Raw genomic sequence first — 15719 nt, 5'->3', positions numbered from 1 at the left:
AATAAAACATGTCCCAGAGTAATAAAGCATGGTAGGAGAGTACACCAGGCAATACTTTGTATGCTAAATCTACTGATAGAAAGGAACTCAAAGAACTGCTATTGAGTGAAGAGAAATCCAGGGGAAGGGAATAACCCTCTGGAGCTGTGAGCTATATTTACTTGGAACTTTGTGTTGGAGTTAAACATTTCTTCTTTTGAACATTTGTACACTTTAAGGCCAAAGACATTTCCCTTTCACTTAAGAGTTGATTTTAGAATGTAAGGGTCAGGATGGTGCTTTGAACACAGGACTTGTTTTGAACATTCTGACAAAGGACCTGTCCATTAGTTTTGTTTTCGATAGGGAAAATACCTCTTAGAGCAGGGACAGAGGGGTGTTTTCCCAAACTCATTTTAATAAATGGCTATGGCCAAAAACATGAATCCTCTGTGTCAGAGTTTCATTCCTGACTCTTCACATAGGAGAAAGAATGGAATCATGGGTCTGGGACCTCAATGTGCGTCAACTGTTTAAAAAAACGTTCACAATACACATGAAATGATGACTGATAAGATACAAACGCATAACACTAATATGATCTGATGTTTCATATGCACAACTTTAGTTTGCCTGCACAAAAGGTTCACACTGTTCTTCCCTTACCAGCAGGGTTGATTTCTTTAACATAGTTACTAGGAAACCAGCCGGTCTTTCTGCCCAAGTTTCCTTCCCACCATCCACCTTCGTCCACTCTGGTCACATAAATAACATCTCCCTTGGAAAACGAAAGTTCATCCTCATTGTTCTGCTTGAAATTGAACTTGGCCTTGACTACAATTTGATAACTACTGTTTGCGGTCATCTCCTAAGGAGGTAAGCAAAATGATGAGTTACTAAACAAGCGAAACCACAATTTAAAATATACCTTCTTAACATAGATTGCTTTGTAATAAAAATGTCAACTCAATGCCCCCTTATACTATTGATCTAATAATCTCACCAATATGGCTTGCATTTCAGTGCACCATTTTAGTTATATTTATACATTAATTGTGTACATTGGCTGCCACATAGCATCAAAGCATAAAACCAAACGTCACACAGGTGTAATAAAATGAAGGATAACATTTAAACTACAAATGATTTATTAATTGAGACACTTGGGAGGCGTGAGAGAACAGTGGGCTGAAATTTTATTTAATTGAGAAAAGGTATACGCTTGGCACATTGAGAAATTTGAGAGGTGAGCAGATAAAGATAAAGGATAGAGGGCAAAAAGGACATATTAGATACAGACAGGAAAGTTGAAAGGACCAAATCTAATGATGCGAAGAAATCGTACAACAAACATGCAGAACGCCTCTTTTTATGAGAAAAACATTGAAAAATGTATAAAGAGATAAAAATGTTATTTAAAAACTACAAACATTGAAATGGTAAAGTTAAGGTTTAAAGAAGCTTCTCACAAGCAAACAAGTACAACAGTCTCTGAAACAAAATCTAATTCTACTTTAAAACCACCAGTGATGAAACCCACCCAACATTTGATTTTTTTTTTTATTGCTATGGATGTTGTAATGCTTGTTCATTTTTTGATTATTTTATATCTCGATTTTGGGTGAGTATTAATTTTTTGCATGGTCATGTGTAATTAGCTATTCTAATGGAACATTTTCACTGAATGTTTTTGTGACAGTATTGATGTTTATGTATAGTTTGGGCTTTGCTTTATTTTAGGGAGGGTTGCAATATCCAATGTTGTATGGATGGAATTTATAAACCTGGCTGGGAAGTAATAGAGTGCTGTACAAAAGTGATGCACCCAGAGGGTATAAATAAGGTACAGGGGTAGTAGAAGAGCTGGGATGGGCATGATGATCTTTGAAGAGCAAGGTCTTCAGGTCCAACTGAAATGTGGGATGGGAGGAGGGGATCAATCTTATCTGCATGGGTAGCTTGTTCCAGAGACAGTGTGCATAGAAGGAAAAGGCCAGTTGCTTATTTTCCCCTCTTGCAGTTCTAGGTTTCCTAACTAGAGATGTTGAGGATTCTGTTGGTGTGCTGGCATCCGGAGAGGCCAAGTAGAGAGGTGTTTTGGTTGCGACTGTTTTGAAGGTGACCAAGGCATACTTGAACATGGTGCATGGCTAAACGGGTAGCCAGTGCAGCTACTTGAGGGTGGAGGTGATGTGGTTGAATGTTCTTATCCCTGTAATGAAGAGCACTGAAGCTTGGTGGTCAGCTTTTAGAGGGTCCAAACTGGGGTGTGGGATCCTGCATGTAGGGTTATGGCACAGACAAGATGGGAGATGACATGGACTTTGTCAACCATTCTGAAACTTGGGGCAAGAATGAAAAGTAGGACTGCGGAGGACTGCAAGATTGTACCATGCTGCTTGGTTTTTCTTGGCAATGTCGGTTTTGAATTGGCGGTCACAGTTGATAGTAAAGCTGAGTAAATTTACACTCGGCAAAGAGATGGGTTGTGAATCCATCAAGCTTATTGTCAGTCAGCCAATGCCGGACTTGGTCTTGCTTGGTAGGATTTCCTAGGAGATTTAATTTGGCGTTTGTAGTGTTGAACTTTAAGTAGGTGCTTGCGTGAGGGACAGATGGTGTGTTTGTCAATGGATGGCATTGATCTTTAGGTAACGCTTTGTGTCTTCTGCGTATTGATGAACATTGATGCCAGTGTTGGTGAGGAGTTTCCCAGAGGTTTCACGTAAAGTGTAAAGTTAACAGGGGACATAATGGATCCTTGTGGAACTCGGCAAGTTACAGGCAATGCTTGGATCCTTTGGTGCCCATCTGGTTGAACAGTTCTTTGTTGGAGAATTAAAAGGAGAACCACTGCAAGAAAGTTCTGTCGTAGTCCATTCCCATGGCAAGAATTTTAAAGCTGCCATCATGGTTAATTTTATGGATGGTATCAGAGGTTGAGGATGAGTAAGCAGGAGTCCCCCCTTTGTCCAGGATGTGTAGGGTGTCAGATTTGCCAGGTCTTTCAGGTCGGGTGTGGGTTTCTTCAGCAGGAAGGATGTAACCCATGTTTAGCGCATCGGGAAAGGTGCATTATGTGAGAATGAGTTTATGCTGAAAAGTGGAGCAGGTGATTAACCTTTGATGACCTTCATAACAGAGAAGGGGAGAATGTCACTTCTGTAATTGGTAGGTTCGAGAGCTGCATTTGGCCCGTGATTTATTGAAGGCTGGTATGGGTGGGATGTCTGTCGGGTGTTTGGAGCTGTCAAGGTGTTGCCTTATCTTGTCTGTGAAGAAGCTGTTGATGGCTTTGCATTTGTCAGTGGACTGTGATATTGCACTTTGGCAGCAAGTTGCTGCAGTGCTCCATGACTTTGAAGATTGCTTTACTCTTGGTTGGTTACTTCCATCTGTTGTGTAGTAGTTTTGCACGATAGTTCACTAAAGAGATGTTATGGTAGTACAACTGTGTTCTTTATCTAAGTGTGAAATTAAATTTTCATATATGATTATTTGAAATGGATGGTGCTTTTAATGTGAATGATAGCAAAATGAAACAGATTAATTGTACCAATGGAGAAATGTATTTTTTTCTGGTTTATTTTGTGGCAATTTCCTTTGTAGGGTAAGCACAAGTTACACCGTTGGTGGTTACAAAATATATGATTTTTTCATATCCTGTTTTGCTTGTTTACCTCCAAGAAGCTATCTCAGACCTTAGGGAGGGCATTTTCAAAGTTTGTCATCTTTTACTTTTTGTCAGTAGTAACATTAACTTTTCAACATTTTATTTTTTCCAAAAGTAAAAACTTTGTTACCATTTCTGAACTTTGATGTATTGTGTTCTGATGTGAGTTCGTCCTGTTCAGTCTCAATGGGCATGAATGCATGCTGATAGAATGTTGGTATATGTATGATGGACAGCTCAGGGGAATGTTAAGTGAGTGTGATGTGTGTGTTCCATGAATGTCAGCAGTTGGGGGGCCTGAGCTGGATGTGAGAGGATGGCCGGTGGGTGTCTCTTGTGCTACCTGATATATGCTTATATCTACCTGCCCATGTATCTCCTGTTGATATCTGCAAGTAACTGGATATGTATAAACGTACCTATGTACAATAAAGCTACCTGGATTCACTAGTATGGCTCCACAGCTGGTCTGTGCGTGGACATTGATCATCACTCCAGGGTATTTACAACATATTGTCTGCACTGATTGCATACATGCTGAGACAAAACATTTCAGTTTAGGTACCGTTGAAGCTGCATGCCATCTAGTTATATGTATTCATGACAGAACAGTTAATGTTGCTTTATATGCTCCCTAGGTCATTTTGGGATGCCCATGCTTTGAGACGTCTTAGTATTATTCATTACACAATCATAAATGTTTTTCGAATTCTAACTATCTTTAGGGCTAGCTGTCTGTTTATCCATCTATGATACGCTTGTGCTTAGGCTTGCTCAGAATTTCACATATTTGCGAGTGTTGGGTTTATTAGCCTTTTTGGTTGTAATATTACACATTACGAGCACTCAGCACCTGTAAAAACATACATTCCTGTGCTTAATAATGTAAGCGTTTCACTGATGCAATTTTAAAAATCTTCAAGTATAAACAACTTCATAGTCGATTGTACATGGGTGCCAGAAAATTCAAAAACCAAATGCATCTATGGACGCATCCATCTTCTGCCCATCTATCTTTGGACCAAAGTGAAGATGCATGAGGTATCTAGGAACCCGGTTGAGTATCTGCGAGGTGAAGAGGGACCAGGATGAGGATGTGTGCAGTAATAAGGGGCCAGGAGGAGGATAAACTTGGTAGGAAGGTAACAGAATGAGGATCAGCACAGTAATCGTAATGAAGGATGTGTATGCCAATGGTAATGAGAGATCGGGACGAGGATGTACGTACGTAGACATAGTAATGAGGAACTGAGACAAGGTAATTGTAGAGTCAAAGTGGACCCGACACGGAAGGTGGGTATAACATAAGGGATTTATTTAATTGATGGGCAATATTAACTTGTATGGGGAAATGAGAATAAGTTTATGGGTAGAGTCCCACTGAACTCCGGCTCTCTTCGCATTACTCTCCAACTGTCGCTCCGCTCCCTCACGTCACTGCCTTCTAAGCATGGGCTGGATCCGCGCACCAATGTTACGCTGCTCGTGGCCCATCAAGGTAGATGCTACACATCCTCTTCTTCACGAACAAAGAAATCACTCCAGCAAACGTCCTCTTCCTGCCTACACATATTTAGCTAACTGCCGAGGTCTCTGATAAGTTCTTCCACATTTTGACTGGCGAAGACATTCTGCTGTGTTACCAGATAAGGACATTTTAGATCTCAGTTTTCTTTCCTGCCCAGCACAATATTTCTCCTGTTTCTTTTTCTCATCAGTAGTAGCAGTACCACCTATTGCATCCGAATCAGACTTCATTTCTTCATCTAAACTCTTCGCTACATATGCTCTCTCCACATTGCACACACGACCGTCATCCACCCTCACTGCATGCTTGAACACTTCAATCACAACACTGGGCCCAGATCATCTGCAAGGTCCGTTCCTGAGAACAGGAGGTAGTTTGATCCTTACTGTCTCCTACAACAGGTAGGGTATTGCCAGATCCCAACATACCGGATCTGTCATGAGCTATTTTATTCTTTAGCTGGTTGCTTTTGATATGCTCTACAACACCCTCCAATTTCTTTCCTATGTCTGTATTTCTTCCCAACCAAGGAGGTACCAATTTTGTGTTGGCTTTTCGCCTGCGACTGACTTCGAACGGGGAAACAACCGTTGTACTATGTGGGGTGAAACGATGTGCTGCAATCACATCCTTCACCGCCTTCTCCCACTCTAGACCACGCCCAACAAATGGCCTCTTTGAGAACCTTGTTGAACCTTTCCACGACACCATTCGTTTGGGCATGGTAGATGGCACTGCATTTATGCTCAATAGAGTTTCTTTTGCAGTAATCACTCATCTCTTTTGAGCGAAATGGAGTCCTATTGTCAGTGATATTCACTTTAGGAAGGCCCTCACGTTCACTGATTTTGTCCAAAAATTCAATAACTGATCTAGTGGTAATGCAGGGCTTGATTAACACTTCCACCCATCTAGTCAAAAGATCAATCACAACTAAACAAAATGATTGCTTCCAGTTACTCCACACAGGACCCAATACATCCAAGACCCAGTTTGTCCCATGGTTTCTCAGGAACATCTGTCAAAATGATAGGATATCCCGAACCCACACATACTTTATCTCTCCTATGACAAAGGATACAATTTTAAACTGTTCTTTCAATCTGGAGTTTGCAGCCAGACCACCAATGGTCACTTCTTATTCTTTGTTTCGTTTTGACAATCCCCTGATGTCATCATGACCTAAATCGATGATCTTCTGCCACACATTTGAAGGTGGAATAATCCTGTCTCCACGCAGCAACAAATTCCCTTGTTTACTTAAATCGTCAATAACGTTACTATAGGGCAATAGATCTGACTCCTGAAAGCAACTCTTCCTTTGAATACCTTTGTTCTCCAATACATGCCGAAGCTTGGTAAGGGAATTGTCCTGTGCCATCGCTTCTTCCCATTCTTCTTGTGGGACTGGTACATAATTTATGTTGAAAACTACTTCCAAATTGTTGTCGTCTTCATCTTCTTCAATTACATTTGTAAGTCTAGACAGTCTGCCGTTACATTCTTTGCACCAGGCACATATTTAACTGTGCAGTTGAATTCCTGCAACTGAGTCACCCATTTCCTGATGCGACCTGACACCTTGTCCAATTCTTTGGCATTATAATCTTAACTAAAGTTTTGTGGTCAGTATAGAATTCAAAGTCTATGCCCCCAAATAAAGTTCCTGAATGTATCCGCTGCCCATTTAATGGCTAACACCTCTTTTTCAATGGTGGCGTATGATTTCTCTGCACCTTTTAGTAATCTGGAAGCAAATGCTACGAGAACCTCCTTTCCATCATCGTCATGGTGACAACAGCACCCAAACCTACGTTGCTGGCATCTGTAGTTATAATGGTTTTGCAATCACTTCTGAAATTTTGTAAAAGCAGGAGCTCTTGCCAATGCTGACTTCATAGACATAAATTCATCCTCACACTCCTTGCTCCATTAAAAAATACTTCTCCCTTTGGTGAGTTCGCGCAGGAACACTGTATGTCTGGCATTGAGTAATATTCTGCCATGCCTATAAAAGTACGAACTTCTTCTTTAGACGTGGGTCTGGGCATATTCTCTATTGCATCAGTTAGCTGCTTCCTGGGCCATATTCCTTCCGCTGAAAGTGTCCCAAGTACTCCATCTCAGGGCTGTTGATTTTACATTTCTCTTTGCTCAAAGTTAGTCCTGCCGTATTCAACTTTTTGAATGCATACTCCAATCGCTCATTATGAGGTTTTAGGTTGTCGGTGTATATTAGTCCTAACTACTCAAATATGGAGCAAGAGTGTGGTAGTTCTTAAACTTCCACACAAAATGATCACCAAAACATTGGTAAATTCATCAACTCGTCTCTCAGATGAATCCACACATGATTCTGTGTGGAGTCCTAATAAGATCTTGTGTCGAGGCCTCTATTTTTGCTGGCAAATGTACTTAATCAACCACCCATTCCATCAAAACCTTATTGGAACCTTTGTGCCAAATATCATTAAAACTCATAAAAATGGAGGCAGCTGGAGGGGACAAAATACTTGACAAGATTTGCAACTTACCCCAGTCAATTAATATCTGAATAGGGGGCTGCCCTAATTCATACAGTATCCCCGCCAGTGGAACTGAAGCCGGGAGTCGCAGGATCCTTCTCCAGAGTTTTGCTTCCAATTCTGACCAGGAGATGGATGAATCCCTGGTTTGGGCCCCAAAAATCAATTTTGGTACAATTTGCTGCTTGAACAGTTTCAATGTCGGTAGTAGTGAAAATATGCCAAATTTAAAATCAAACTGTAGAAGCTGGCTTGTCGCTGCCATAAACCTTGCCTTGAGGTCAATTGCCTGGTATATTCCACCTGTTTCATCATATAGAAATGACCCCAAGTACTTGTATTTACTGACCACCTCCAACAGACACCCCCTCAAATTTCAGGAAAAGTTTCTCCATTTGGACCTCCCCTGATTCAACACCAGTACTTTCGATTTTTCGGAGTTAATCGAGAGGTCCAACCCCTCTCCCCTCTAATTTAATTTTTGCATTAACAATAGAAGGAATGGCAGCATGCCTACTTTTCAGACATGCCTGGAGAGGGATTCGAATCATGGGACCCCCCCCCCCCCCAATTCATTTCTCTCTATGCGGATGACACAATGTTATATCTCAGAGATCCTGACACTAATTTGCCACCCGTAATGCGAGACATTGTAGATTTCACCAAATATTCTGGGTACAAGATAAACCAGGCTAAATCCGAAATAATACCTCTGTCCAGCTCTACAATCAGATCCGCAACCATGAATGGCTTCCGCTGGTCCCCTACCACTGCTCGATATCTGGGCATCATAATGGCATCAGACAAGCGCTCCTTGTACACCAACTATGCTCCATTCTGGATACAGCTGTAATACAAGCTCAACTCATGGGTTAAATTACCGCTATCCTTATACGGACGTATATCCTTCCTAAACATGTTGGTGGTACCAAAACTATTATACCTATTTAGTGGCATCCCGATATGGCCAGGTGGTATATTTTTTGATACACTACAGAAAATGGTGTCCAATTTTGTCTGGGGAGGGAGGCACGTCCAGACTAAGTTGGCCAAAGCTATGTGAAAGTTACACACAGGTGGACTAGCGACTCCTGACTTTCTCCTTTATTATTATTCTGCACAGGCGTACTTTGCTAAGTACTGGAACAATACCGCAGAACAATTTGCACATATACGTGCATAGGAGTTCGCAGATTCTCCCCTGAATCTAAAGAGTATGATATTTGCAAAGGTCACAGAGGAGAGGGTACTAGCAGATCCGTTATCCTCAACAGCGCGGGCATGGACACAGATCCTCAAGATAGTGGGTTGTGATAATCCGTACTGGCCCCACCCACCACTATGGCACTACCCCGCACTTGAACCCACTATGGACCGAGCCATACAAAAGAGATGGGACCCAGAAAAAGAGGCCACAATTGGAGACCTCTTTCCTGAGGGACGCTTTCTTACTGCTGCAGAGATCCAAAATAGAGCGGGCCCCAGTCTATTCAAAATCCTACAATACCAACGCCTGAAAGCAGCCTGCATGAAGAAATGGCTGTCCTTCCCGATTGCACCACCCATACATAAATTCCTATCTGACATTCTGACACAAGACGGATTCACCAGCAACGTCTCTACAATGTACAGAACAATACAATGCAACACCCCATCCACAAATTAGATGAAAGCAAGTGGGAGAGAGATCTGAACACAGTGATCGACAAGCAGCAGTGGGTAAACTACTGAAGATACACCAAATCTATCTCCCTAAGCGCTAACTTCAGGCTCATTCAGTAAAAAAATGTAAACCACCTGCACACTACTCCCAGCAAGATCTCCAATTTTGACCCCTCTAAACAAGCTGCATGCCCCAAGTGCAGCACAGTTGCTGCAAATGCGATCCACGTTTACTGGGAGTGTCCGCCAATTAGGCGATTTTGGGAAGAAATAGCAGAAACTATGAGCGACATATTGAACATACATATCCCGGCCACGCCGTTAAAATACCTACTGGGGGATATTGGAAAAGCCTCTACAAGGACCTGTAGACTATTCGCAGTGGGGGGAGCAGTGGCCAAGCGGAACATTCTTAGGAGATGGAAATCCAAAACCCCTCCCTCACACGGAAACTGGCTCCGAGACCTCAGAAATGTACAAGAAAGCAAAGAATCTTATATCCGAGGTATCAAAACAACCTCCAGACCAAAAGACATTTGGGGTCCCCTTAGGGAGAACCTGCGAAGCACTGAAGACCCACCTGAAGAATGAAGTGGCTATACCAATACTTGAACAATCGTCTACTTTCTGTCTCTCTCTCTCCTTTCTTTTCTCCTTTATCTTTCGATTAACATACTGCATTATGCAATTTCATGCATGCTTTGTACATCCTTGTCATGAATTCCCAATGATAATGTGATGTTCCCTTTGCTGTGATATGCCGGTTTTAAATACAAGTTTTTTTTTTTAAATGTAGAGGTTCAAATTGCTCAGGAAATTCTCCACCACATGGAGAGCTCTCTGTAGACCTATTGGAGTCATGTCGCAGATGACAATGTCATCTGCGTACATTAAGTGCTGCACTTTAACCTCCCCTAACCTAGAGGGATTGGTCCTTACTTGGGGTCCAACAAGCTATTATTCCCTTAATGTAGAAACAAAAGAAGAAGGGTGGCAGGACACAGCCCTGGCGCAAACCCCTATTTGTTTCTATACAACATTGAGCATTTGCCTGGCCAGAAAGCAGTGCTAAAACAAAACGGTTCAAGGATGTTCCCATACCCTTCCAGAAAACCGTCTGAAATTGATCCAGGCAATCAGCATTACTTGCCCAACTTTACAGTTCCTTTAAAATCATTTTGGCAAAAATGTTGTTGGATGAATCCAACAATGATATTGGTCTATAGAACAATGGCGATGACCTGTCCCCGCCTTTAAAAATCAGGACTATGAGTGCCGCAGACCGTTTCAGGAAACTCCCTTTTAAGCAAAATACTTTCAAACAGACTGGACAGTAATTGACACTATAAGAGCACATTAGATACGAGGGTCAAATTAGAAAGGCCATCGGGCCTAGGAGCATTCCATTTCTTGCTCACTTTTATCAAGTGAGCAATATCATCGTGATTCAAACACAGAACCCCCTTCCAACAGGAATGCGGCAACACAGTGTCCTGTTTTAACCCATGCTTTACATAGAGATTGGTATAGTGCTTTACCCAAACCACCTCTGATTTTGCCTATGTTTGCAGAAACTGACCCCTCCCGTGTGGCTTTATTTATTGCCAAAACCTGCCAGTATTATTGCCTAACATACAAGACAACATTTTTTCGGCATCATTGGTACTCATTAGAAATTTACAACCCTTTCACCAATTTCTGTATCTCTGCTTTGCCATACGAATGTCATCAAAACAACCCAAGGGATTCTCCTTCCGCATCCCCTTTATCTCAAGACGCATTTGTTTTTTCCGTTCCTGCACTTGGGTGTCAAATCTGTGATTACCCCCCACTGCCACCGCCCTCTTGGCCAAGGATCTTTCAATCGTGCGACCACCTATTACCGATGATATACAAGAAGAGAGCCCTTCCGGGGAGCAAAGAAGACTGATCCCTTTAGGGAATAACCCCCAATCTCATTGTCAAAAGCCTTTGCAATCTTTGGGGACCACTTAACTACATGGTTTCTTGGGTTTATCGCCACCATAAGGGGTGAATTCTTCACTCGATTTTTGAGGGTCAAAGGAATTTCACAAGACATCAATGAGTGGTCGCTTAAATCTAGTTTTTCCACTGAGAGGCGACCACCCATCTTAAAGAGGTCATCCGACACAAAAACATAGTCTAAGGTAGACTTCCAAAGACCATTATGCCATGTAAAGCGTGGCGCTATGACCCCTGGAACTTGACCATTTAACAATGAGAGGTCCCATTCCTCTAAGTCTTGATGAACTCTATTACCCCCGTCTCTGGCTTCCCTAGAAGTTTTTTTACCTGTTTGGTACCAGATCCCAAGAATCATCCAGACATTCTGCATTACAATCACCCAAAACAATTAATGAGGCTCCATCTTCTGTTAATTCCCCCAAGAAAGTAAAAGAGGGCAGCAAGGGCTTCCTCCAACTTATTTTTTTCAGGATTCAAATAAACATTTACCACAAGGTATTTACTAAGAGTCCCTTGACCAAGCACCTGCCATTCCAACAAGGATACCAACATGTCCCTACTACCAGAGTCTATTTTGTGGATAGTCAGACCCTGGTTCTGCTTTATTGCTGTCAGAATGCCACCATAGGGCCTCCCTCTTATACCTCGCAATGCTTCAATATGCATTTCATCAAAACCTTCTATAATCGGTGAAAACCATCAGCAAGGTTTCCTGCAGGCAAATAATGTCAAAGGACACAAACAAATCCTGATTATTCATTAAGTTTTTGAGGCCTCTAGAGTTCCAGGAGGCCACTACCCTTTTTGACAATCGGGATTCGTAACCTGTCCTTGCCCCCCCCCCCTCAGCCCTCTGCTCTTTGACTTGTTTGCAACCATTATTTACATAATTTTGTGGGGCATTTTGACTATACCCCCATTGGTTGCTCGCTTCAACCTGCCGGGCAAAATACAACTCATCTTCTTTACCTTCTGTTCCCTGTTGACTTGGGGATAACCGAGAGATTATTGAGGTCCCTGCATCAGCCACTTCAAATCCCAATGCCAGGAAGCACTCATTTTCAGCCAAAATAACATTTTTAATAATGTGTGACCTTAAATAAAGCAATCTTCGTGAAGGAATTCGACAATACTAATGTCACCTGTGGTTACCAGTCTCAAACTAGGGATTTCATACATCAGAGAGAGGATATAAAGCCTGTTCAGGGGGTTCCATGTTAGAGCTCTCAAAGAGTCGGCTCAAATAGATACAAATCTGTTATTCCTGAACTTGCCTCTTTTGAGGGTGTCCATCGGGTACTCTTAACTGTGTATTGGGTCTAGATCCCTTAATGTCAGGATTAAAGGAAGGGGCAGTGTCCACCAGCAATTGTTTTCTTTTTGGAATACCTGAACTCTGTTCTTCTACTATAAGAGACAGAGGCACAGGTATTTCACAGAAAACATCCCGACTCTCTTGAGCCCGAGCGTAGTCAACCACTACAACCTGTCTTGAAAATATTGCAAACAGTTTCTCTTTTTCTTCCACCACCTGTGTCAACATCTTATCCTTTACCACCTGCACTAGCTTAGGCTGCAATGGACCCAACAACAGTATTGGGACAGATTCCCTCAAAACACAAACTTTCCCTCCCCCTTGCCCCGTTATTTTATTTATCTGTTTTTCCTTTGCACCGCACTGTCCACTTCTCCCCCCTAACATGCACTTCTCCCTTTTCCCTCTCCCATGCACTTGCACGTTCTCAATGTCACTGGGCCCAGTAAAATCGCCGTTTTGTTTTCCCTTGTTCCCATCTCTTGCCTTGGCACGATTTGAAAGACTTGTGTACAAGCGTGATACAAATAGAATATCAATTCAATTCAAAATATGGTCTGTTTTTACCATGGTAACCTGATGATCTACACCCACTGCCTTATCTAGCCCCAATATCGGGTAAACAGAAATGTTAACCAAGTCAAAGGATGGACTATCCTCTTCTGGCTTGGTGGCGTGTGGGCCATTGTCGTGTATTCCTGTGCCTGACCCGTGCAATTGGTCCGTCACAGACTCCTTGGAACCCTTATCTTTCTTGCACTTAAAGAAGGATTTTTTCTTTTGCTCAAGATCTGCCCTTACTGCAGCCATTTGCTTATCAGCCTCTACTCTTAATTTAGCCAAGAATTTACGGGAACACCTATTGTTTTGTTTAGGTGGTAACTTACAATTGTTTTGTTTTTTTCTTTTGTGGCACCAACTTTTCTTTAGTAGTCGGCCTCTGGCTAGCTGCACTGGCTCCTTAGGGCTGCAACAAACCATTATGTTAGCCAAATCAGTGTCTAATCCCAAAATGGAAACTGGCGGAAGCGGGTCATCTATTGTAATCTCCATTTGCTGATGCTGATCAGTTGTCACCACAGGGGGCTTGGCCAGCTCCATCACCAAGCCTCCCCGGAGCTCGATCTCCACATCAGCTACTTCACTTTTAGCAAGCATTGCATTTTGGCTGGTAATAGCAATTATGTACCCCTCCAAGAAATTGACCTTCCCCACCACTTCGCTCAAGATCTGCCTAAGGTCACATATTTCAAAATGGAGAGTCATACCCTGTGCCTATGGAATCAAGAAGCCGGGCAAGATTTGGGAAGGACAACTCATCAAACACTGTTGGTGAATCCCTACCAATCCCAGCTTGGCCCGGCATCCTTGGAACCTGGTCCTCAGGGAAGGACTGGACCCCTGCACTCCCACCCAGATTTGCCCTTGTACGATCATTGTTTGGAACCCACTCATATCCATTCTGATCTATCATAGGGGACCTCTGGTAGGGAGAGCAGGCAACATCAATTTTTGATGAATCCTTCTATATTGGTTGGCGCAGCATTATTTCTGGAAGGCCCAAATCTCGAGAGGGGGATTCAGGATGGGCCATTGGTTGGTCTTAAAGTCCAAAGACAACCTCACACGTTTCACCCAACTCGTGGGAAACAGCTGGCCCCCGGAATTGACACATCAGAAACCAAGTTTCCCCCTCCATCATATCACCACACACTATAGTTCCTATACTGTTTAAAAAACGTAGTAGGGAACCTATTTGGGGGGGTGTGCAACCCTTTCCAGAAATCTAAATATTTAAATATTGGAAAAGCAGCTGAGGAAAAAAGGTTGCGATGTCCTGCTGCTGCGGAAGAAAGAGGATCTGGTGACTTCCCTAGGTCACCTTAATGTAAAGTATATGTGGTGTTTTGACCTCTCCTGGCCGCGCTCAGATCTTGAAGTAATGCAAAAGTATATAGCAAGTAGGATACCAGTTTATGTTCTGCCTAAGTAGCTGTATTTATTCAACCAATATCTTGATAGTGCACATAGATTTGCTCTTCAGAAGCGAATAAAATTTGTAACTGAAACAGCATCAATACAATTGTAAGTGATTTGTTATTTTAACAAACGTAACCCAAATGTGAGTCGACCCTCAGTTAGCCTATACCAATTATTCCATTGACATTGTACATTGAGGAACACATACAGGTTAGTATAACAACACAGAATATAGTTGGTTGTTTTCACAAACATCAGTCTAATGAAGTTGGATCTGTATTAAGTCAATAGATCATTTACCAAAACGCACATCTTGAAGTAACAGGCTACTTTCTCAAGCAATGAAGACGCAGCAAAACAATTAACGTGTCAGGTAAAACATCCCCACCTTCATGCATGGGTAGGGGCTACCGGCCCTGCACTGGGTGTCCCAAGTATCAGTATGTGTTTCATCTAAATGACACATACACTCTGCACATAGGCGCACGCTATAGATTTTAAAAGCACTGACAGCAATTCAACTTCAGAAATTCATAATAGTGGCCCCAAAGAGTTCTATTAACACTGCACCAATGCACTAACTGCAGAACATTTGAGCGTCATAAATTCCACTGGGAAAATAAGGTGGCTTTACGCTGGTTATTAGGAGCTGCTCTATTACCAGTTGGCTGTGAGAATAACAAATACACCAATTATTAGATGGGTATACTTCCAATGTAATATCGGCCAAACAATTGTTTACAAGGGTTCTTTTTGTTTGTATGCACATAAATGGTAACGGACAGGATACCAATACTTAGGAATACAAATGTTCTAATTTGTTTATTCCCTGTTTTCTCTCCTTTCTCTCTCGTCCTAGCTTTTCCTTGTGCAATACTCAAATGTGACTATAATTGGGTTGACATGCTTCTTAGGCTATTAGACTTTTGAGAAGTGAGATGTAACTTTTTGCCCTGATGAAGGCCTTAATAGGTTGAAACACGTGTTGGCAAATGGTTTACTGATTGGAAAAAGGCGTTTTGGTAAATGGTCTATTGACATAATACAGATCCAACTTCATTAGACTCACGT

At 42.1% G+C, this 15719-nt stretch overlaps 1 protein-coding gene across 4 annotated transcripts in view; it reads right to left on the bottom strand.

The window, feature by feature from the left end:
* The window catches only part of ARHGEF6 (Rac/Cdc42 guanine nucleotide exchange factor 6), a 3277165-nt gene that overhangs the window by 2400550 nt on the left and 860896 nt on the right, over nt 1-15719 (bottom strand). For all 4 annotated transcript variants that reach the window (XM_069612789.1, XM_069612790.1, XM_069612791.1 and 1 more), the window contains one exon: nt 646-847. In XM_069612789.1, the coding sequence (XP_069468890.1) occupies nt 646-847 (202 nt within the window). The remainder of the gene's footprint in view (nt 1-645; nt 848-15719) is intronic.

The sequence above is a fragment of the Ambystoma mexicanum genome, chromosome 5p (genome assembly GCF_040938575.1).
Source record: "Ambystoma mexicanum isolate Mex_15411 chromosome 5p, UKY_AmexF1_1, whole genome shotgun sequence".
NCBI lineage: Eukaryota > Metazoa > Chordata > Amphibia > Caudata > Ambystomatidae > Ambystoma > Ambystoma mexicanum.
Note: the sequence above shows the minus strand (reverse complement) of the source record. Positions and strands in the feature narration are given on the sequence as shown.